Raw genomic sequence first — 25839 nt, 5'->3', positions numbered from 1 at the left:
ATACGATAGACAAAACTAAACATTTCCTAGTGCGGTACTGTAAACGTTCACGACTTCATAATTAGTTTTGGTCTTATGTTTTATGAATACTAGGAGGTTTAAGGATTTGAGCCAACAGTTCTACTCTTTGTTCAGAAGGGATTTATAAAATCTCCATCCGTTTCGTGACTTGATAAGAATTAATAGATGATCTTACTAATTACAAACTTTCTTTCATCTATTTGTTTATCTCCACCCATTTTTTCATTACTCATAAACCTTATAGCACTATTCACACACACCTCTTATTATGTGATTTATAACAATTATTATTCCAATACATTTTTTAAGTGTTGGCCTACATTTTATGTTGAATTATTTATGCTACATGTTATTATTCTCACTGGTATTTGACCACAGCTGCCTTGAAAATATTACTTATGTCTTCTGGGATCACTGGGTAAGTAATAGTGAGGTTAGACGTCGGGTATTAAGGAATGATGGTAAATCAGTTGATGAGGTCATAAATCTTCATTGACTGGGATGGTTGGGCCACGTGTTACGTATGCCTGAACACCGATTACCACGACGCGCAATGCTAGCTAGTATCGAGGATAGCTGGAAGCGAGTTAGGGGCGGCCAAACCAAAACGTGGCATCGGAGCTTGAGGTCACTAACTTGTAGTCTAAGCCATGTTGGTAGATGCAGACTACTTGGTTGGGGTCCGCGTGAATATCGTGACCAGTGGTTAGAGACTCTAGGTGACATGGCTCAGAATCGACCACAATGGCGTCGGTGTATACACTCTTTATCTTCCTTTAAACCTTGAGATTAGAATTGCTTCATAACTGTCTTCTTTCCTATACTATATCGTTATATACAACCTTTCTTTTATATATTACCACAACTAAATTAACTACTTCTATGAATTCGGTGTTTATCTTGTTGTGCTGATGAGGTATGGCAACTTGGACCGATGCATATGTGTGCTTAGTCCTAATGTTAAAGCTGACTGACTGACTATTATTATTCTCATCACTTCTAATATATCAGTCATTTTAGATTGAATTTACTTTTCTTACTTGTTCATTAATGTTGTTATACATTTGTTATATATGCTCATAAGTATTAGTATGTAATGAAAAGATAAGAATGTAATTGAATACAAAACTGTTTGCTTGTATATGTATTTAGTTCTAATTTTCAAAGAAAAGGGAAAAAAAAAGTTGGGTTTATTATTTTTCAGCTAATTAACAATTTCATGACTTAATACTATTAGGGAAAAAAATATTTCAATAATAGTTTCCTTATTTTTAACCTAATTCATGAAATCACATGGAGTTTGTACGAAACGAAGTTTTTTTGAAGAAGAAAAAAAAAGAAGAAAAAGAAGAAGAAGAAAAGGAAGTCAAAAATTTGTTTTCATTTGAGGTTAAATTTTAATTCTCTCAATAGATATTTATTGTTTTCATTGAACATTGAATGTAATGTTTTCGTTTAATAATCTAGATTCAATTATAATCATTTACGGAGTACTTGGATTAATTACTGTTCATTATAAACAATGGGCTCTTTAAAGTGTAAAACAAAATAGTGTTGTTTTGTCTCTTTCTCTATCTCTATCCACTATATTGGCTTAAGAAAGTACTGATTATTTGAAGCTAATGTGAATAGATTATAATCTTCCCATAAAAATAATGAAATAGAATTGTATATTCTTGATAGAAAAATAGAATGAAGAGAATTGGAAGACAATAAAGCTTATATAACAATCTGTAGTTAAGGTATTTGTCCTACTTTATAACTAACCAATCACCGGAATCAAAAATAAGAAAAGATTTTCTTAATTCGTTTCAATTACTCATATGGAGCTAGTTGGGACGGGTTGGTAATTAGTCAAATCCACTATGGAATTTTCAAACATCATCCTATTCCGTTGTGTAACGGACAACTAAGGTCAATCAAAAGCTCTATACGTGCTAATAGTACATTTCATTCGGACGATATTTGATAATAACAAGAAAAGTGTGAATGTTTAAGAAGGAAAAATGTAATTAAGTGATTTATAGAAAACTGTTCATTTAGATAATAGTTTACACTAAGAATCAAGATGTTACGTCAGTTCGTAAAGTCATTAACTGTTTTTTCGAGCTTCATCAATATTTGGATGCTTCTACGTTTAATTTTATTTATTTTATTTTATTTAAACACATAAATATTGGCACCAGATACATATGTGCCATACAAATCTCGTTTGATTTATGTGAGGGCTGTGATACTACCCGGGTGCCCATACCGAAACACGTGGTTTTCTTAGGGGGCCACACCCGCAGCCTTTGCCCTTAAGGTCTGATCCACAAGACAGTGGAGCATCGTGAGAAGATGCAGTCCCATGGTAGCCAGTGACCAACGATTTATTCATACGCCGTTTGTTCCCTCAGGAGACTGGAGCCCATGTGCACCATTGGTTTGGAATCAGGGTTTTCCAAGTCCTCTACGTGAACTTTCCGTGTTCACCAACCCCGTTAAAGCTCTGGACATTCGCTTTTCGTTATCTCAATTTCGTGAACAACAGCGACGAGAAGGCATTGTGTAGGACTTCCCTGGCAGAGGCTATATATTCGCGCGGCCATGTGAGAGCATTTCTAGGTTTAGATAATCGAGATAAATGTGATCAATAGAAATGAGACATTGAGTGATATGACTTGAAATTGATCACAATGACTGTGGATTCATAAATGTTATTCTTTAGTATTGTTTATTTCTTCTGACCTTAGCTTATCATTATGTTTGATATTGTTCCCAGTTTTACATCTTTAATCCTGTTAATTTTCTTATATACCATAGTGATTTGAGGTATGGCAACTTAAATCGGTAAAGTAATATGAAAAAATTATTTTTTTCACAACTTAGGTCGTCATGATGATTGTTAAATGAAAACAGATTATCGAAAAACATTTAAACTTTCTTCAATTAATTATAAACACTATGATAAAAAAGATATCATTTATTGGTATAATAAAAGGTTATTTTGTTCTTAGAGTAAATGAATTGAATGTATAGATGGTTAACTAATGATAATTAAGGGCTCTGCGGTTACGCTCCTAGGTAGCTAAGACCACCACCGCTATACCAGCTTTCTCTACAGGTCTATCGAGAAGGAATATTCTTCCACGATGTGGGCAGCCGGTAAGTGACAACCACCTTCATACCTCAATGAGCATCTGAGATCACCTTGTTGACGATCAAATCCCTCCCTCTTCTCTTAATAATTCTTCCACCCCCAAGAATAACTCTCTTCATATACTTTTATCACCATGCGTCACCAATGCTAATGATTTAGGTTCACGAAATGTCATTTCTGGTCTCTTGAAACCACTCTCTAAACTACGTGTTGGAGCTTCTAATGCTCGAGTCTAACGTTAGATAGGACAATAGGCTTCTTAAGCAAGCTCTCTAGAATCTCGCGCCATCGATGTATACTGCATTTCCGAGAAGCACATTGAGAATCTAAGTACAGCCATTCATTTGACTTCATCTTGTCAATATAAAGAACCGGCACGATTTACCCTTTGAGTTCTGGAGACCCAACTGCTACTTCCCATGGTCTTGCTAGTTGAGGTATAGCGTTAAGTTCAAGGGCAGAACAGGCTCTGTTAGATGGATTCCAATAGACAGTCTTTTATGCGTTGTTCAATTAAACAGGACAGTAAGAACTCGAAAAGATAGGAACGTAAGTTATCGCCTCTTCGTCATCACTGCCTACGCTACCACTGATTGCAGCTCACGGGGAAATTAAAAATGAGTTTTATAGGAAACTATCTAATCTCTTTCAAAAAGCTGAACGCTCTGATGTAGTTGGTAGGTGATTTTAATGTTCAAGTAGGTAAAGTAAATCAAACTTAAGGGCCCTTAGGTGGTGTTGAGGCTCAGTGAACAGATACTGGCGACCGTCTGTTGTAACTGTGATCACATAACAGTCTATTTCTGGCAAACATCAACTTTAAGCATAAGAAGAAACGTCATCTGACCTAGCGACCACCACAGTCGGTTACAGCAGATAGCTATCTAGACCTATAAAGAAAACGAGTATTTAAAATCCTGTTGCTAGTGAAACTATCTCGGAAAAAAACGCGACATTTATTCATTGTCAATCCAAGAGATTGGACCGATGGGCAGCACATTTTGGGTAACAGTTCAACAGGTCTTCAGCCACCCTTCTGTTACCCACTATCTCCAAGCAACCTGAATGGAGAACTAACATAAATCCTCCAACTGTTAGTGGGGTTAAAAAGGCTGTAAGTAATCTAAAACAAGGAGGAGCAGCAGGATTTGATGCATGAACCCATCAGACCTTTAAGGATGGAGGTCTAATTTTAGCTATTAGATAAACTGAGGTCTTTGCTAGAACCCAGAAACTGACTGGTGTCGATCGCTGATTGTCCCAGTTTCTAAGAAAGGACAGAACTTCTTTTATGACGACCGCAGAGGAATCAGTTAGACTAATATCTTATCTAAAATACTAGCCCTAGTAATACTTCAACCTTTAACCAGGAGCTTTGAAGAGAAAACCTCAGAAAACTAGAATGTTTTCAGACCTGGGGTGGATATATAGACCAAGTACTCACCCTTCGGAAAATTCTGGAATAAAGACACGCTTCTCGATGTTCGACTGAAATTATATTCCTTGATCTTAAGGCCGCGTCCGACTCCGTTGATCTTGATGTTCTGTGGCATTGTCTGTGATTGAAGGGCGTACCAAAGGAATACATTAATCTAGTACAGTCTCTCTACTCGAACACTATTGTTTCAGTAAGAGCTTATGGTGAACTGTCATGGGAATTGGTTACTTTAAGTGGTGTTCGTCAGGTTTGTCCGCTTTCCCCACTTTTATTTAACTTTTTCATAGACATGCTTTTAGAGATAACATTTTCATCGCCCGACTTTTCAAGGATTGATCTTCTATCAGAAGACTAACTTGTTGACTTAGAATAGACAGATGATATAGTTCTGTTTGATGAAGACGTTGGCGTAATGCAGTCTTCTGACCGCTCTTAGCAACAGTACAAGCATGTGTGAGATATAATTCTCTCCCTCCAAATGCAAAATGTCATTTCAGGATTGGTTTACATCACCTCCTGAATTAATTTTTGGGAGTGAAGTAGTTTAACAAGTTGATCGCTTCATTTTTCTTAGGAGTCTCATCAGTACTAATGGTCTGGTGTCTGATGAAAACTCGACACGAATTTAGAATGATCGATTGGCTTTTGCCAACTTGCATCACATGCAACGTAGGCGAGATATCCGTCTTCCAACCAAAAGACGAGTTTTTTGTGCAGCTATTCGCTCCCTTTTACTTTATGGATGTGAAACATAGCCATTAAAAGTAGAGGATATGCGTAAGTTAATGGCATTCGGTCACAGACGTCTACGAAGTAGTGCTCATGTATTTTGGAATCACGGAATAAGGAATGCCTGGCTCAGTAATAGAGTTCTAGGTAAGGATGAAAAATCGATTGTTGAAGTGGTAAATATTCACTAACTGAGGTGGTTGGGACTTGTATTACGTATCTCAAACCAACAACTACCTCGACAGGCGATGTTTTCTGGTTTGGGAGCAAACTGGAAGAAAGCTAGTGGTTGCCAAATCAAAATATGACATCAGTTCATGAAGTCATTGACAATTAGACATGGGCATGTTAGTAAGTGTTGACTACTTGGTTAGAGTCCGCATGAATACGATAACCCATGCATACAGATGTTGAATGACATGGCTCGAAATCGTTTTCAATGGCGCACGCATATCCGTCCTTGGTCTCCCCCAAAATCCGGAGATTCTAAATTCCCCATAACGTTTTCTGTTTATATTTAGCCAATTTATATTTCATTTTTGAGTTGTATCCCGGATGCCTAATCTTTCATATTACTATTGAAAATGTTACTACCTCTACTGTTCTGGGATTTGACCTGACAATTTCATCTCGGTATGCTAATAAGGTATGGCTAGTTGACCCCATGTACATACGTACCAGATTATACGATGTGACTCTTTGAGTTAAATAAAATATGGTGATAGATTCTAAATAATATTTGTGTGAATGAAGTTTTGATAATTAAAAGGATCTGAATAAGTATTCTAAATATCTAACTGTTAAGTAAATGATGGTACTTTGTAAGTTTACAATATAATTTTATAGTTAATGAACATAACCTACGTACATGGCAAATCATTTATACACATTATGGGATAGCATACGAAAATTTGTAGTGCATCTGGCTCTCGATGATTAATGTGTGTTTAATATCTGACATTTTTCAGTTCATTTAGTGAGTATGTTCTGAAAATAAGAAAATAATTTTTACTTAGGATTTCATTCGAAGCTATATCTCACACTGTGTTTGGTTTTTATTATCTAACTGGTTAGAATGAACAACAACGGCGTGTTCACATAAAATTTGTAGATATCTTTAGACAAGTAAAATAAAATCCACAGTGAAAATTATGTTCCTATATGCTGCACTGGTGAATTAAATGAATGGAAAACTGTTCAAAGACACTAGATATTGAGGTTTGATTGTACACTGAAAAATGAGGATATTCGTACACAATATAACTTTTTAAAAAAATCAGAAGGGGGGTTTTTGTGGAGATTTAGTATTTTTATAGTTGAAAGCGTCAGTCAATTGAAGCTAGACCACCAAGACTAGTAGGTCTTGGGTTCGAATCTCGCGAGGCGAGATCGTGGATGCGCACTGCTGAGGAGTCCCAGAGTAGGACGAAACGGCCGTCCAGTGCTTTCAAGTTTTACCTGGTGGTCTAGCTTCAATTGACTAACGCTTTCAACTTTCAAAAGAAAATAAACATTTCACAGGGTTATTCATTGAATTTTCAAAATACTCTATTTCTCAAAAAAAGATGTATGTGGTAATTTCATCAGTGTTTTGTTTAAATAAATGGGAAGCTTATTAAATTAGTGTTGTATCCAATTACTTTTTTATTGGTTTTTCTTCAAAGCATTAACTGTTCTCAATGAATTTAGAGTATCGAGAAATGGATAAGTTTTATCAGTAGTGAAGGCATTTTTTAAGTTGAATCTTCGATGTTCAACCTTTACTAAGACACTTGTGACAAGTACTTTCCTGACGTTGAAATTATCCTAGTTAAACAACTGAAAGCTTTACATATGATTGAATTTTCATTGAACTCTAACTTCGAAATTTAATCTCTTATCGCAGTATCTCGTAAATTATGACGGACAATAATTTTAAATAATGGAAACAATAATAAAAATAGTTGAGATCATGAACCGATCAATGTTAGACCATCATTGAAAACCTGAAAGTATTGGACTACCGTCAAGTCTTAGTACGGAATTCCTCAATAGTATGCATCCATGATTCCGAACAAAGAAATTGTACTCAGGACCTTCGGTCTGGCGAGAACACTTAAGAGCTAGAGCACTGAGTCGGGATCCAACTCTGTTATTGTCTAACTTCAACCAATCTACAATATTCTGCGTTCATTCTCCATTGTCTAAGCTGAGCAACCGTCTCACACGTGACTCAGGGTTTTAATGGGGTACAACAACTATCCTACAACCAATTTTGATTATGGTTAATTTTGGTTAAGCCCTTTTAATTAACTTGCTCAAAAGACATCGTCATTTGGATAGTAACAATTTGCATATTCTTTGTACTGTTATGAACACTAGAGCACATGACAAACTTTAGCCAAAATGTTGATTGCTCAAGTATCATTCGATGACTTAATACTCCGCCTCCATTATATATATGCACGCGAACCCTATGAACAACTTTTGTTTTGTCTTGCTGTGCCCCCTTATTAAATTTGACCAACAAATTGCGTATGTAGCTGCTCGTTGCTCACTCGCTGCTTGCTGATATTCGCTCCTATGCATGTAAATTTCTTGTCTCCGTCATTTGACAATAAACTATAGTTACTGCTTCTCTTTACCTTCTGATTTTATGCACCGTTAAAATTGAAATTATAACGGTTATCAAAAAGAACGATTAACGAAGCATGGCACTATAGGTGGTCTACTATTGATCGGTTCATGATCTCAATTAAAACTCAACAACGTTTACAACCCTATACTACTAATAATAGTTATTATTATTATTATTAACATAGCTATCAACATGTTTTTGTAAACATTCAAATTTTAACCCAACTTACTCGACTTGTTTTATATGCTGTAAATGTACTAAAATAATCATATAAATAAACTATACGTGATTCTGATGATTCAAAATCATAAAATATAGTATAATTAGATGTATCTGTAGAAATAATTGTAGCATCAGATGTAACAGTTGAATAATCTATCATAGATACAAATGAATGATCTATAGAATGATCATTATTATTATTGTTACTATGATAGTTTTCATAATTTATATAATTTTTAATCAATTTTTCATTTGATTTTTTATATGGTATAATATGTATTGGTGTAAATATAACTTTTAATTGTAAACATGGAAATGTTGAACGTTCTTTAGAACATTTATTTTCACAACGTTTATTTGAATCATCACGACGTGAACTACTATATTTACACATACCTTCTTCAAATATTGATTCAGATAAATATGGTATAATAATTAAATGTAATAATATACATTCAATAATAAAACTAGCTGATATTAATGTAGCACATGATAAATAAATAATTTTTAAACATGAATTAGAACAAATACGATTTTTTAAACGTTTAGTAAAATTATTATTATGATTATTACGTATGGATATAGATGATGATGGTTTTAAACGTTCACGTTTAATTGATGCATTCATAACGATTTCGGATACATTTTCTTTTAAAATTCTTCCTTTATATATAAAATGAAGAAAAAAAAGTGTTGATAATCGCTTGTTTCAATGATTACATCATATGGATCATTTTTTTTATTACAGGGGTATGGGGCATAGCAACAATTATAATAATGATAACATTATAATGTTCTTTTGTTTTTTCTTTTTTTTTCTAAATGACTTACATTTAACAAGATCAAAAATTCTGCATTAATAATCCGTTCATTTTCCTAATTTTATTTTTTTATTTTTTATAAATCAATGATCCAATATTTATATCAATATGAATATTATTTGAAATAATTTGAGTAGATAGGATTGATCTTAAAATTCATTCGTTTATAGGTTGATTCAAATTTGAAATGGAATAACCTTGGGAAATCATGTTGATTGGATTATTTTGAGAAGTTATTGATTTTTTTTACAATGAACTAATCTAACCATCTATAAATTAGTTAACTAGACAGGTATTCAAAAAAATCAAAAAAAAAAAACTTAAAAGTAAAGAAAAAATGAAAGAGAAAAAGGAGAAAAACAGAAATTTAAAAAAGGATAAATAAATGAACCGTTTATTGGTCAAATTTATAATCAAAATAAACAAAACAATTTTAAGTATTAACTTTTTGTTCTGATTTCGTAATAGGATGAGATTAATTAAAAAAACTATCTGAATAGTTTTACTTAATAAGTTTATCAATTTGAAGTTTTAGAGATTGTTAAGTTTTGATTGAGATCATGAATGGATGAAGATAGTTGCGCAATTTCATGGATTAGTTCAAGTTAGATATTAACACCTTTCGATAATGGCTCATTGGTCTAGAGGTTAAGCGTTCGAATGAAAACTCGGAGGTCCTGGGTTCCAATCCCGCACCACTGAGGAATTCTATACTAGGACGAAACGGTCGTCAAGTTATTATAATTTGGTTTATTATAAATTTGGATTCCCTGTTGATGTATAACGTGATAATACCATCAATTAGAGAGCAGTGATTTATTGATCGAACCAGTGACGCATAAAACCCGTTCGAGCAGTCTAGATTACTTATCGATCCTGTTTTCTGCCTAGCCCATCCAGTTAAGTCTAGAACACCAATCTCAGCTTCTGTAGCATGAATTTTTTATTCCAAGTATACTAGGTTTATATGCCAACCAGACAGATCATGTCGTATTATGAAATATGAAGCAACATTTGTACAAGATTTAGCCAAATGTAGCTGTGAATAAAGAAGATATTAATTGATAGACAGGGCATAACTTGAGAATGGTAAGTCGTATAATAATAGTTCGTAGGTCAAAAAAATCTTATAATAAGAGGGACATAAATATGAATAGTTTAGTTATTTAACAATTATACGATAAAAATGTACGCCTAGTATTGGTCCATGAATGAATCTTAAAAGCTACTACTCATTATTCTTATCGGGTTATAACACAAGTGCTTCCAGGTATTCATTGATGGTCTAACATTTATCGATTCATGATCTCAATCAAAACTTTAGTTTACATTTAAGAATAGTTATTTTAGAGTGAAAATAGATTCATCGCGAATATTATTACTCAAGTACTCTCGTCATCTGTACATATAACATTTCTTAATTCAGGTAGTGATATATATTTTATCAGATTCTAGATCATTATTTCAAATTTTGCACTGTTACATTATAAGAACAATCGTTACTGTTATTTCGAATACATCATTATTCTTTATCACAACCATATTTTAAAGTTACTGGATAATTGGTACTTTTAATAGGAATATAAGTTCAATGTATTTTGTTCTTGTAAAACAGTCCAGGGTTGTATAGTACTTAAAGAAACCATTATTATTACAATCGAAATGAGTTACTTCACTGTCGGTTATAGAGTCTGTGACATAACCGAGAAATTATTATATATTTAAGAGATTTGCAAAAAATGAAACGTAGAAGTGATCAGATTTATTTTGTTATGTTTTTTGTTTGTGGTTTACCGAAATTCTTCTTTCTTACTTAATATGATGTATCATATGAGATCGTAAAGTAGTGTGATATATCGTTGAAAATAGAAATCCTCTCTAACAATTATACAATCTGTCGTATGATGTTCTGTTAGATGAAAAATAGTTTAAACTTCTCGATACACAACAGTAATCATCAAGATCAACACGAATAAGCTTGGGATACATCCATCAAAGATATACACAACCTTCATTATCGATCCTAGTCAAATGGTTTCGTTACATCATTCTGCGGTACATTTTAAACTTGAAGGACTGCATATTTTTTTTCCATCTAATACCATCGGTAACATGAAAATACTTTTTTAATGTAAAGAACTAAAAGCAATGACTGATCATTTCGTAGTGACCAACTGAGAGCAAATGATATAGAGTTCAAAGTAACCATATACTATAATGTGACTTGCCTTACAAATATGACACTGTATTGCTTAAAGCCAAGTAATTATCAAAAAGACGCCTAAATCGCAATACGGAAATGAAGTTCAATATTAACACATATGAACTATAGTAAAACAGCATAATATCAAGTTTTATATGTTTGCACTGGTAACACTTTTAAACTACCAATTCGCATTAGACTGAAATTTATTAAATCTATAGATTACATATTCATTATAGTTCATATTTGTTCTCTCAATTCTTATTCCATATGTGTTTACTATTTGTTTGAACGTACATTGGATACTTTGGTTTAGTTTGCCATAGTACTATTATTATTATTATTATATTATTATTATTATTCAACATAAACAAATCTGAAGTACAGTTTTGTGACGGACTTTTTCATGTTTACTAATTAAATAATTTATTCTCTTAATGTGGGAAAGTTATTATAAAGTAACGGCAGGCACAATTAATATTCCAGTTTATAGAATCTTAAAAGACATAATCGAACGGAGACATTATAAGGTAGTGGCTTTGCTTCGTTAATCACTTACCTCGATAACTGCTATAATATAAAACTCAATAGTGTTTGAAACCAGAAAGCAGAGAGAAGCGGTAACTATAGTTTAATATCGGATTAGTGCAGACCACAAAGTTATAAGAACACAGAACGAATTTGGCGTAGACAGGCAAATGAGTATATTTGAGCAATTACATAGGCAAATTTATAGTCAAATTTTATAAGGGTGCAGCAAGGCAAAGCAAAAGTTAATAATAGAGTTTGAGTAGATACATATATACTCTTCTATACTATGGAATTCCTCAGAAGATTGTCAACATGATCCAGAACTCATACGATGGACTACAGTGCAAAGTGGTGAATGGAGGACAACTGACAGCTGCATTTCCAGTAAGGACTGGAGTCAGACAAGGCTGTCTACTCTCCCCCTTCCTCTTTCTTCTAGTGATTGACTGGATTATGAAGACATCGACATCTGAGGGGAAATATGGAATACAATGTACATCTCAGAACCAATTAGATGATTTGGACTTCACAGATGACCTAGCTCTCCTATCTCATACACATGAACAAATACAGACGAAGACAGCAAATGTAGCAGCAGCCTCTGTATCAATAAGCCTCAACATACACAAAGGAAAAAGCAACACCCTCAAATACAACACGGAGAACACCAACCCAATCACACTTGATGGAGAAACTCTGGAAGAGGTGGAAACATTCACGTACCTGGGAAGCATCATTGATAAACAAGGAGGATCTGATGCAGATGTAAAGGTGAGGATTCGCAAAGCAAGGACAGCATTTATACAATAGAAGAACATATGGAACTCAAAATAACTGTCAACTAACTTCAAAGTGAGAACCTTCAATACGAACGTCAAGACAGTCCTACTGTACGGAGCTGAAACGTGAAGAACTACTACATCCATCGTCAAGAAGGTACAAGTATTTATAAACAGTTGTTTACACAAAATACTCAACATTCACTGGCCCGACACTATCAGCAACAGCGTTTTATGGGAGAGGACAAACCAGCTTCCAGATGAAAAGGAAATTAGGAAAAGATGTTGGAAGTGGATCGGACATATATTAAGGAAATCACCTATGTGCATTACAAGGCGATCGCTAACTTGGAATGATGAAGGGAAGTAGAAAAGAGGAAGGCCAAAGAACACACTGTGTTGAGAATTAAAAGTAGGTATGAAAAGGATGTTTTTTAACTGAAAAGAACTGGAAAGGATTGCCCAGGATAGGGTTGGATGTAAAATGCTGGTGAGCGGCCTATGCTCCTCGACGAGGGGTAACAGACGTAAGTAAGTAACATACATATATGAGGAAGAAGATGAATCATCGAGTGAAAGTTAAGCAATGAACATTCTAGTTAGAGTAATAATAAAAACGGTAATAAAACGTCTTAACCAAAATTAATCATAATCGAAATCGGTTGTAGGATAGTCGCTATAATAACATATTATCATTATTCCAAGTAGCTAAGTGGGTATTTATTTATTTTAACATCATAAATAACGTTTAACACATTGTCATCCTTCATATTATTAGTAAATTAGTAAATTCTTCAGACTAACAGATGATTTCAATATCATTCCATTATCTATACAAACGTCCCATATATATCGTATTTATAAAAATGAGGTCACTAAAAATTAGGTGTGAAAGGAAATTCCCGACCTTCTGATGAAAAGTTGTGATCTGTAGGATTGGACTGCGTTGTCTATAAAGAAGTTATTCATAGACGAAAGCGGAAGATAATAAGGCATCATCGCAAACGGATTGACATGTAGGCTGTCGAATGCAAACTCAGTGGTTCAAAGATTAAGCATTCTCAGAGAGACCTAAATGTCTTGAGTTCGATCTCTGGTAGGATTATTTGTACACGACGTAGAAGAGTTTTATACTAAGACGTAACACTTATCCACTGCTTCTAAAGTTTTAACGATTCTCTACTTCTTTGCCCTACCTAATAACTCTTAATGCAAATGCTAATTGCTCTCATTTGACCCTAGTAAGTAGGCGAACTTTATCAAGGTGTTTTTTGGGTCGCTCAAAAGTCGTCCGTAAATTATGATCTCACCGAAATAACATATAAAAACCGAAGGGTAGTAGAGAGAGGTTTTCTTCTAGTATCGAACTCATTGCTAATGCTTATACTTCATCTTTAGATTTCGTATCATAGTCTTAACCGCTTCTTGCACTGAGTTGTCATTCAAATAATCCATTTTTCCAATTCCGATCAGTTGACAATGGAGTAAGCAATGAATGTCTCTCTTCTAGCATATCGAGTGACTAACTTTAATGGTTGGTAAAATATCATACAAAGTAAGCTAGTTTTAGTTTAATTTTTTAGGGCAGAACAATATGAGAGTTTTTTTTCTAAATTAGTCGATATTCATATGCATGAAATCGTTTATTTTGAGTGACTGACCATATATTTATATATATGTATATAATCCGACCAGTGTTTGTAGTAATATCTGTGTATTGATTTTTGGGAAGTAATGACCGAAACGGCAGTATTGTTATTAAAAAGGCAGCTACTTCCATAAAGTAATTAGCAAGAAGGAGTGGACTGAATTTCAAAGTTCAAACCGTTTGTTTGTTTAAAAACGTATATTTATCACTGAGCTGTAGACTATATTGGACAAAATTGTAGAAATGTAAGAATATGGTGTTATTCCTACAAAATATGTGTGTTTTTCATAACATTACTTTTACTAGGTATATGTGTGTTTGATGACGGTAGTTCTTTGTTTGTACACAGTAATAGAATGAATCAGGATCTTACACTGACCTAATGGAGGGTAGCAGATATGACAAAGGGAATTATTTTTTAAACACTATCATCATGACTATGTTAAAATGTTCCAATATTAAATTTTTCATTGAAGAGTCAAAAAACTGTCAGGAGTAGACAGTAACATCTTTTTCAAGGCCTTAAGAATTCCTCAAACCCACATAGGTTATTCTAGCTCCCGGAAAGACCGATCTATTCATTCATCTTGAGTCACATTTTGAACTTGTCAGTTATTCACTCATTTACATTGACTGTTTTTTGAGCGTATAAGTGTATAGTTATCTAATTCATTACATCTTTGGCTTATTTTTGTCTGGCTATAAATATTGAGTTACGCTCTGTCAAGACTAGTTGGCTAATTCGCCTTCTCCGCTTCGCTTTCCCACTACTTATTTTGAATGCTTGTCCGAATAAACCAATGCTTGAAATAAAAATCATCCAACAAAACCCATATTTGACTTCTTATTACAGTCATCGCACAAACAGGGTTAGCCTAGGTAATAAACGGAGTTAAATCGAACATCTTTGTTTATCCAAATTGGATTCAGATCAAAGGGTCACAAAAATCTTATCTTTGCATTTGTTCAAAGTTTCTGTTTCACTATTTTCTCAGCAAAAAACATTCATATCTATGATCATTACTGGATTACTTGGGAAAAAAGTATATAATTATATTGGTTTTCCTGAGACAGTTGAAAAACCATTTAAATAATGGAATATAAATCAAAAACCAACATTAAAATCGGACATAAAAACCTTAAAAATTTCAAGAATAAGCATAATACTACTGACAGATGTAAAACGAAGTAGTTTGTAACGTTCGAAAACACCAACGGTCAATTTATAACGAGTTCGTGTTTCTATGAGTGAGCAAATCAACTAACAAAAGGCATAAAGTGTTGATTAATTTTTGTGAAAGTTTTTTAATCCTAAACGATGTTTAGCAAAGATGACACTTACTTATCATAACATAATAGAAATATTTATGAAGTCTCCGTGAAATAAGCAGTTCTCAAGTGATATTTTGTATCAATTTGGCTTTATCAGTTCGACTGAAGTTACTTTATAAATAGTATATGTTAGGAATAGAGGATTATCAAAATTTTGGTAGCTAAAATGGATGAATAGAATGATAACCAATACGTGATATACAATGTTACAAAATAGTTGATCGGTGACCAAATTATTGACGCAAGTTCCTGATTGCACTGATATCAGAATAAAAGACATTTGCCTTAATAGAATGGGTTATTTATTTAATGTAATAAAAATACTTATTTGAGAAATATCAACATAAAATAAACACGATCAGATTTTACAAATGATTAGATAATATCAACTATATAGACCCTCCATTCTCCAATGATTAGGCGTCTGACGGTCAGGCTTCCTCACCATCTTGGTTCTCTCGAAATATGTATTAAAAGATGTTTGTTCAACTCCCTGATGAAGTATAAACACAGCTTGACGATTGGATGAAATGGCATTTTTATTGTATTGCAGCGAAAATACGAAGACGTGCATCGTATATATATAAACACATGAAATTAAACCAAATAGGAAAACCTTAATGGTCGCACATTATTATGGATTGTTTGAATTTAGATATTAACAGCGATGGATCCGACTCAGTGTTCTAGAGGTTAAGTGTTCTCGCAAGATCGAAGGTCCCGGGTTCGAGTCCTAGTTTTGGGATCATGGATGCGTACTACTGAGGAGTCCTAAACTAAACCCATGGCTATATGAAATGTTATAAATACCTTAAATTATCTGTACATAACTAACCTATATTTCGCTCCATTTCTCTTGTGTTCAAGTAGTCGTGTATATTTAACCTGGGGGTTACTATAATAGCTTAATAAACCGAATCAAGTAGTCGGTCAGAAGATATATTAGTTATTACTTATATTGAAACTCAGTAAGCTTATAAATTATGATTAATTTCAAGTCTACCTATAAATCTTTAGTTGTTTTGAATCATAATCAAAGTTTCAATTAACACCGTCCATTTTAATTTTCATGATGATGAGTTGATTTCAGCATTGGTCGTACTCTTGGAATTGTTTGTAAATAAGCCAAAACAGTTAATAAGTAATAATTGCCTTTTAGTGCCCACTGTTTAACTGTAATATGATCGGATAGTGGTAACTCTAATTAATTAACCTATTTAACTTAGTATATCTCTCGTCGACTAATCACGTCAATACAACATAAAAAGTCTATTACGAGTTATGTTTATGAAATTTGCATTTCAAAGCTTCATGTGAACAGGTAAACTGAGCAAGTGAATATGGAAACTGAATAGATGAAGACGGGACAGGCTTCAAAAGACTACTCATTTAGCAATGAGTGACTTGATCTCTACATACGGTTAATAATGCATGAATTATGGACAGCTATTTAGAGTATAGATGTCATACACAAATAAATAGAGGACAATTAGAATATGTTTAAAGTTAATTGTGAATCATTAGCAAGCTCAGATGCATGAAAATAATATGACCCATATGCGACTGTATAATTTTCACAATTTAAATCATGAACTGATCTTAGCTAGACTTATTACCAAAAACCTCGGATGCACTGAACGACTGTTTCATGCTAGTATGGGTCGCCTCAGCACTAGACGTCCACGACCTCGCGTCAAGAAACCGAACATGGGACTTACCTTCACCCAAGCAAAATCAAACTGGGGTCTGGCTCAGTGACCTGGAGATTAAACGTTCGGATATGAGGGTGAAGCTCCTTGGTCCGAATCTTGATGCAGGGTCATAGATTCTCAACATTAGAACGAAACGGCCGACTAGTGTATCAAGATTTTCGATGGTGGTCTAACTAAGATCTGTGAAAATACCTGAAAATAGATAAGGAATGATGTAGGCATATGGAGATAGACATGCATACAATATTATGAATAATATTACAATTAAATATCTGAAAGTCATTAAACGGTCATACAACAGTTTGTATTTGACTGTCATACTAATTGACTACACATTTGTAAACCCGAATAGGTATTTACGATTTGAGTGTATGATGGCTACAACAGGTTACTACAGGATTTTTCGATCCTATAAATTTTATTATAACAAGGAACTGTCATCATTAATTGTGTACAGTTTTGCAATATGATTAACATGTATTCATATTGTAATTATTCGGAAGTCAGAACAAGGTTGGCATGAAAGTTGATCAAGTGGTCAAAAGAGAAAATCAGTAATGAAGATACAGACTTTTCTGTCAACGGAACGTCGGTCGATAATAATTACTACTATTTAGAATAATAGTCACATAGAACCATGCATGTTTTGAGATAAAAGTGTATTTGAATTTTAGTTCGTAATGGTTTGGATTATCCCGTTGTTGCAATTTTGATTGAATTTCGGTCAGTTTTAGTTGGCGTGTGTACATCCTGTGTGCTTTACTTTGATACAGGCATTATAGCACGAATTTATGTAGAACAGATAGAATCTGGCTAACACCGGAACCCAGGATGTGCGTTTATTTTTATTTCGGACTCGTTAAATAGGCGAATCTTTATCCAGGATTCTAGCGCAGTAGTTTTTGCTTCAAACACAAATGTGTTATCCACTTGGTTAGTGAGTCCACATAGCCAGCAACGAGATGAATAAAACCATTACAAATTAGATTATAGTTCATACCGTCACATATGTAAATGGGTGTTTGGATTCAGTAACTACATGAACAACACGATGAGGTTATTACCGAAAGATGCAATTATTTGAGTGCACATCAAATCTGGGTTCCAAATACATATATTTAACGAATCCTATATAAAACGAAATGTGAATCTTGAATTCCACTTTTATCCACATTTCATCAATGTATGTATTCAAAATTATTACTTGGGATCAGAAGTAACACTAGAAGGACTACAGGCTGGACAGTATCATTGATGAACATATGAAGGCGAGGATTGGCAAAGTCAGGGTGGGATTCCCACAATCAAAGAAAACATGAAACTCTAAGCCTATGCTCCTCCACGAAGGGTAACAGATGTAAATAAATAATAATTTATAAACAACTATCTACACAAGATACTCTCCAACTGAAAGGGAAATTAGGAAAGGACGCTTGTGATGGATAGGCTACACATTGTGGGAATCACTTAACTGAATTATGAGGCAAGGATTAAATTGGGATCTTGGAGGCAAAAGGTAAAGAGGCAGATCAAAGAACATTTTGCTTGGGGAGTCGAATACAGATATCAAAATAATTAATACCACTAGGAAACAACTGGAAAGAAGAACTTAAGACATAGTTGGTTGTAGAATTCTGTTCGGCAGCCTAAACAGGAGCAACAGGTGTAAGTAAGTAATATTTTCAGTCAATGAATAATTGGACACAGTCCCTCTTCGCTTTTGATTAGTTATTTTCATAGTCTGCTTTCATATTTTAAAGATGATCTGTAACCAATGGTTGAAAATGTTGAATGACATGGGTCAAAATCAATCAAAATCATACAGATCTAATCATCTTCCATTATCGTCTGTTTTAAGATTACCTTTGGATGCCGGCTCAGTGGTCTAGAGGCTAGGCGCTGATAGATCCCTTGTTCGAATCTCGCGAGTCGAGATCGTGGATGCGCACTGCTGAGGAGTCTCACAACAAGACGAAGTGGCCGTCTAGTGCTTCCAGGTTTTCCATGTTGGTCTAGCTTCAAATGATTCATGATTTCAACCATAAAATTATTAAAATCTCCCCGAAAACCCCTTCTGATATTTTTTAACACAAACTCATTCTTTCTTGTCGAATCATATTGGTTATCCCTAATCTTTTCTACTACCGCTTATGCTAATAATAACTCTACTATTCCAGCATCTAATCATAGTTATATATATTACTTACTTACGACTGTTACCCCTCATGGAGGACCATAGGCCGATCACCATGATTCTCCATTCAACTCTGTCCTGAAAAATCCTTTCCAGTTGTTTCCAGTTCCTATTCATCTTTTTCATATCTGCTCCTAATAGTTATGTATTGTGTCAACTTAAATCGATTGAGCTATATGTCATATTCTATATTGTATATGATTCAATGATTAAGTTTGTCTTTAAATCCATCATTACATACCGATATATTCTAGTTGATAAGTGAGTAAATTATATAAATAGCTTACTCAAAACAACCATATCTTGAAAAGTAAATATTTATTGTATATCGATCTTATGGAGAAACAAAAATCTTCAAACTGGATTTAAACTTAATTTATCTTATTTAGTTGATAAGAGAACAATAATAAAACAAATAACAGCAAACAAAACAAAAAAAGCTTTTATCCTATATAATCTATCTTCTCTACAGCTATGAGACCACATATGTATTTGAAACTATATATTGTTGTCATGGCATCTAATCATTATTAAAAACCATTGTTGTTTTTTTCCAAAATTCAGTGTTAACTAAATGTCTTATAATAAGTTCATATAACAATATGTAACCTTGTAACTATTTAATTAAATGGAATTGTAAATTGTATACATATTTGTATTCATTAATACCAATGAAATAACTTGACTCATTAGTTGAAGTTATTCTGAAGACTTTACTTGACTATTTCAAAGTATGCAGTAAAAGGTTTTCTTGAAACGAACCTATGGAATGGAGCAAATAATAAATCCCATCATATGATTGTAAACAAAATTAAGGAATAATTAGTTTGTTCACTCGTAATATTCATTCTCATGCTATACAGAATAGATGAACTGTGGGTAGCAGTAGAATCTAGGATAGGCGTTTTATCCTATTTGGTTGGGACTTGTCAAATATATATACCTGCATCCAAGGACGAACCATGTGTTCTAAATTTCACTGCCACCTACAGTCCATATAAGCTTGTTAAACTATGATTAGATAGAGGGAATCTACATAGGATGTACATATACCAGCTGAGACTGATCGAAATTCATTCAAAATATCAACAGCGGGATAATTAAAATTATTGCAAATTGAATTAAATTTCATTCCATTTTGAAACACTTCAAAATGACGGCTGATGATAATTTTAGTGAGTTTGATTTAGTCGATTTTTTTAAAGATCGTTGTTATATTATTTAGAAGTAATCACTTGAGGGAAGTTTCAGCGAAATGTAAAATTCAAGATTATATTGACCAAGTATACGACTTGAATTCATGGACTACTGGAATTTCCTAAGAGAACAACATCTTTTACCATTAAGGAATGAACTTCATATAGCGGAACCAGTTGCAAGGATTAGTGAAAGCTATTTGTTCTTTAATCTTTCTTAATGCAAATTTAAGACCTAGTCTATGATAATAAACTAACATATTTATATTGGTAGATTAATTTAGCCATAAACTGCTCTTTGCCTTATATTATTCAAATAAACAACGTTATGAAATACCCGAAGAATGAAGCTGTGAAATTTCTCATATTCATGTATTCAATCTCAAAATGTCCTACCTTAAAATGATGATAAAAGTGTCCTCCACTTGGGATCGGGATGAAACAATAAAGTTTTTAATGACTTCATCAACAAACCTTGGTCAAGTCAAAGTAAGCAAGCATAGAGATCAACACAAGATCACGTACAATGTTCAATAGTTTCTTTAAATTAAAGTATTTAAATCAACTACCTGAAATACGGTCCCTTAGTTCTTGATATTCCATTGCTGACATATTAGGACTTTACATTTTCCTATCTTAAGCTCTAGTTTCACTGGTTTGAAGCTCTCTGATCATGATTTATTTCTTACTTTGAATTCGTAATTCCTAAAAGATTTCCAGCTTGATAATACAATGACTATTCATCATACTGGTGACAATCGGTCCTAAGAAAACGTTCAACAAATGAATATATGAACTTCAGTTATGAATGATAAATTAACAGATAAAGAAAGATAATTCATGTGTTTCTTAATACTTAAATTCACTATGGAATAAAATACCTAAGAAGCTCATTTATGTTAGATGACAAGAAGTTCCATAAAATTTTATGTTACGGACCAATTGTTGAATAAATTCTTGTTGTCTGTACAACGATATCGACTGTCTAGAATTTTTTAGTGTGAAAGATTTTTCGAAAGTCATTTTATAGTTGAAATCGTGAGTCAATTGAAGCTAGACCAACTTGGAAAACCTGGAAACACTGAACGGCCGTTTCATCCTATTGTGGGACTCCTCAGCAGTGCGCATCTGCGATCCCGACCAAGCGAGATTCAAACCCAAGACCACTAGACCACTGAGCTGACATCCAATGGTGTTAATGTCTAACTTTAACTGATCCACAAAGTTGAGCAACCGTTCACCATTGTCTTCAGTGACTTGATATCTCACAACAGACCATGTTTGAAATCCACTGGTTACTGCTTCTCACTAGAACTCCAGTAAATATCTCTTGAAGTCAGTCACTAGTGAGCATATGATTTTTATCAGAAGGGGCTTTTATGGAGATTTCAGTAATTTTATAGTTGAAATCATGAGTCAATTGAAAGCTTTAAACGCTTTCGAAATCGAAACAAATTGATTCAATCGATCAGATTTCATGATTGTCACTTGTTGTCCTTGATATCGGGCTACTGGTTTTGCACGTCCAGAATACAGAAATTCATTTACTTAAAGTGTTTTAAATGAGAGTTTTTGAATAATCTTCAAATAACATATTTATTTACAGTAAATCACTTGTATCCAGAGCTCCTTTCACGTTGAAGAAACTTTTCATTTTGCAGGAATTAGCTTAAGTTGAAAATTATGACGAGTCACAAATTGGACGAAACGCGCGTCCTGGATTCCACTGCTAGCCACCATCCATCTTTGCTTTTGAGACATTTGATTTTTATTTATTAATTGGACATTGTTTTTGGTCATCATCACAAGATAAGAAGTTCTTCGATTGTATTTCATTTAGATCAGTACTACTGATATGTTATTTAGTAAGAGTGAGCTGATTATTTGATTGATTAAATGATACATGTTCGTAAAGATAAGAAAAACTGTTTACATCTTCACGAACCAATTAAATGAAAAAAAATATCAATGTATTGAACTTAACTTTTGGAAGTTTTTGTATCTCCGATCCATGTTTATAATATAGAAAGAGAGGAATAATAAGTAAATAAAAGGATCTTAAAGTTGAAGGAATTCGTCTAATTTAAAATATGCGTGTTATTAAGTTGGTCAAATATCAGATAGCAGTTATCCTTTAGTTAGATTGAGGTAAGCTGCATTTCTAATCTGATTCTGTAGATGAAATTGAAATACAATCAATCTGCACTCAATTTCGATATTATATGTTTTAATACAGTAAACAGTAAGTCTTGGATCTAGGTTCCATGCTAGTTAGTACTCTTCAGTAAGTCGATAGACGTATCTATCAGCTTTGTGGAGCGAAGATGATATTGAATTCTACGCATTGATCAATGTAAACACCTCAGTCGTACAGAAAGTTATCTGTGCTTAAATGGCACTGCTTTTGACTATGAAACTGATTAACGCGGATCCAAATCCTACAAAAAGTATGAATTTCTCCAGAATTATAAGCACGACTTGCTGACGATTGTCAACTAAAATAAAGTTTGATCCAAGCTTTACAACGGTTGCTTATAATCGCTCAAATTAGACGTAAACTGTATAGTTTGATTGCGATGGATTCAGAGATCGACACTACATGCGAAACGTTATTTGCCAGTTAGTGTAATACCGTCAAAATAAATTTAAGTTCATATTCGAGTATTATCTTATTTTTCAAATATTCTTCCAGTTTGAAAAATAATTGTCCTTCAACTGAGAGTACTCACATTTTTTATTATTAATAGCTAAACACTCATGTGATTCTTCCGATTGTTATTTAAATCGATACTTAGAAATTCGGAACTCGGTATTTTCTTTCAATATTCACAAGTTGGACTTATATCACTCACTGATGTTCACCCGACCGTATCCATAAACATCACTAGATACACTTATTAACAATGAAAGATCGTGGATGCACACTACTGAAGAGTCCCATACTAAAACGAAACGGCCGTTCAGTACTTCAAGGTTTTCAATGATGGTCTAACATCGATCAGTTCATGATCTCAATTAAAACTCAACAATCTCCACAACCCTAAACCTATAAATTTTGTTCAATGTTTATAAGTTCTATGCTCTTATGAAGCAAGTCTTATCGTTCAAAGCTCATACTCATGAATACCTTCCATCATGGCTGAGCAAAGAGGCCGTGAACACGGAAACCATCTCAATATTATCTTATTTAATGCAAACTGATCATAGTCAAGAATTTCTGATCATTCATCGGGTCGGTAATTTTCTACTCAATTCAGTCAAAATTACACGTTCTCCGAACGGAAGAAACAGAAACCATTCAGATTAAGGAACAGGACTTATGTGTTCTAAAGAAATAGGTTTAATCTGTTACCTTGTGGCCACTAAATAAGTGATAATCCTAATTATGAAATAGGCTAATTTGACTAATACACGTAGGAACTTGTCCGCTTATGTATTTTCTCAAAGTGAAATTAAAGTTATTCAAATATCATTGTCGGTGTTATTATTCTCATTGTTGTAACATCTCTATTGATGTTTCGTTCACACGAGCGCTTTAGTTAGCACTCACTGTAAATCATTATTTTTAACTGAATTCATATCACTTCATACACCGTATAGCACTCCAGTGAACATTTAGTACGATTTATCATTACATTATTTTCATGGATTTTATATCACAAACTGATGTTAATTAGATCACCGTTGGAAACCTTTAAGGATTATAAACCCGTTTTACGCGCAAAATCATAGATCTTGAGTTCGATTTCTGATGCCTCCTACTCACAAGTCTCAAATTATGACAAAACGGACGTCCAGTGCTTCCAGGTATTCAATGGTAGTCAAACTAAGATCAATTCGTAATATAAAATCTACGAAAATCCTATGATCTCATAAAACTCTGTACTGATAATTTTATTATTATTTGTTCTCTCGCATCGCATATTACCCTAGTTATTTTTATTCTTATCTTATCACACCAATCATTCTTTGTTCTCGTTCTCTTATCTTTGATCTTCTTAACTTTCTGCCTTCAAGCATTTCCTTTTTGATTGATGATACATACAACTATTATCTATCGACACCAATAGCACTCATCACACTGTTATAATGTTTTGTTTTAATTAACGAAAATATTCAGTTTATTAAAATGCTCAGTTAAAAGCAAAATTTATAATATATTATTCAATAAATTTATAGTTGAATTCATGGGTCAATCGAAGTTAGACCGACATGGAAAACCTGGAAACACAGTACGGCAACCTCATCCTATTGTGGGACTCCTAAGCAGTGCGCATCTAGAATCCCGCCTCTCGAGATTCAAACCCAGCACCTATCAGTCTCGAGCACGAACGCTTAACCTCTAGACCACTGAGCCGGCATCCAACGGTGTTAATTGTTACATCCTAAGACAGAAGTAAGTACAGATAACTTACGGGACCTATTATTGGACTATTATTCTATGTATATTCCTATTGTATAACTATTCAGTAACTAGATTATGTATATCTATATTCATCTTATTATAAACTTCATTTTGACCTATTATGAATTGTTATACGATTTACTATTCCTAAATTATACTCAATTTATTGATTACTGTCTGTCATGCACACAGCCACATTTGGCTTGATTTTGTACAAATATTATTTTCTATTTTATGATGTGATGTGGTCCGTCTGTCTGATATGTAAACACAGTATGTTTGAAATAAATGATTCGCATAACAGAAGCTGTCATTGATATTCTGGACTCAAGTGGAAGGGCTAGGCGGATAAAGGACCAATAAGAACGCTAGATTACTCATACTAATCGAACGTCATTGATTGTCACAGTGTTAAGGTCGTAAAAGTCGTAATTCCATTGGTGGATAATTCACGTGATAGAAGCCGGACCTAAAATCGATAACGAATTAGGATACGTCCTTTGATTATTTTGTAAAGCCATAACAAATTGGCGACGACCTTGATCAAGTCATAACATTAATGTCTCACGTCAATCAATTCACGAACTTGAGCCACCGCCTTCCATTGTCTTCAGTGAATGACTATATCACAACAGACCTAGTTGGTCTCCACTGGTCATGGTCGTGGACGCGTACTACTGTGGAGTCCCACAATAGGATGAAATAACCGTCCAGTACTTCCAGATTTTCCATGTTCGTCTAGTTTCAATTGACTCATGAATTCAACTATACAGTTACTAAAATCTCCACACAAAAACCCTCTTCTAATAATATTCCATAACTGTTAAGAATATAACTAACTTAACATCA

General features: G+C 33.7%; 1 protein-coding gene across 1 annotated transcript in view; it reads right to left on the bottom strand.

Moving 5' to 3' along the window:
• The window catches only part of Smp_146260 (hypothetical protein), a gene marked incomplete at both ends in the record, with an annotated part of 28515 nt that extends 13015 nt beyond the window's left edge, over positions 1–15500 (bottom strand). The window contains 3 exons of the mRNA XM_018790558.1: positions 8177–8322; positions 8566–8832; positions 15494–15500. Coding sequence (XP_018646188.1) covers positions 8177–8322; positions 8566–8832; positions 15494–15500 — 420 coding nt within the window. The remainder of the gene's footprint in view (positions 1–8176; positions 8323–8565; positions 8833–15493) is intronic.
• Between the last annotated feature and the right edge of the window lie 10339 nt (positions 15501–25839).

This window comes from Schistosoma mansoni, assembly GCF_000237925.1.
Source record: "Schistosoma mansoni, WGS project CABG00000000 data, supercontig 0062, strain Puerto Rico, whole genome shotgun sequence".
Lineage (NCBI taxonomy): Eukaryota > Metazoa > Platyhelminthes > Trematoda > Strigeidida > Schistosomatidae > Schistosoma > Schistosoma mansoni.
The sequence above is the reverse complement of the archived record's forward strand: the minus strand, read 5'-3'. Positions and strand labels throughout refer to the sequence as shown.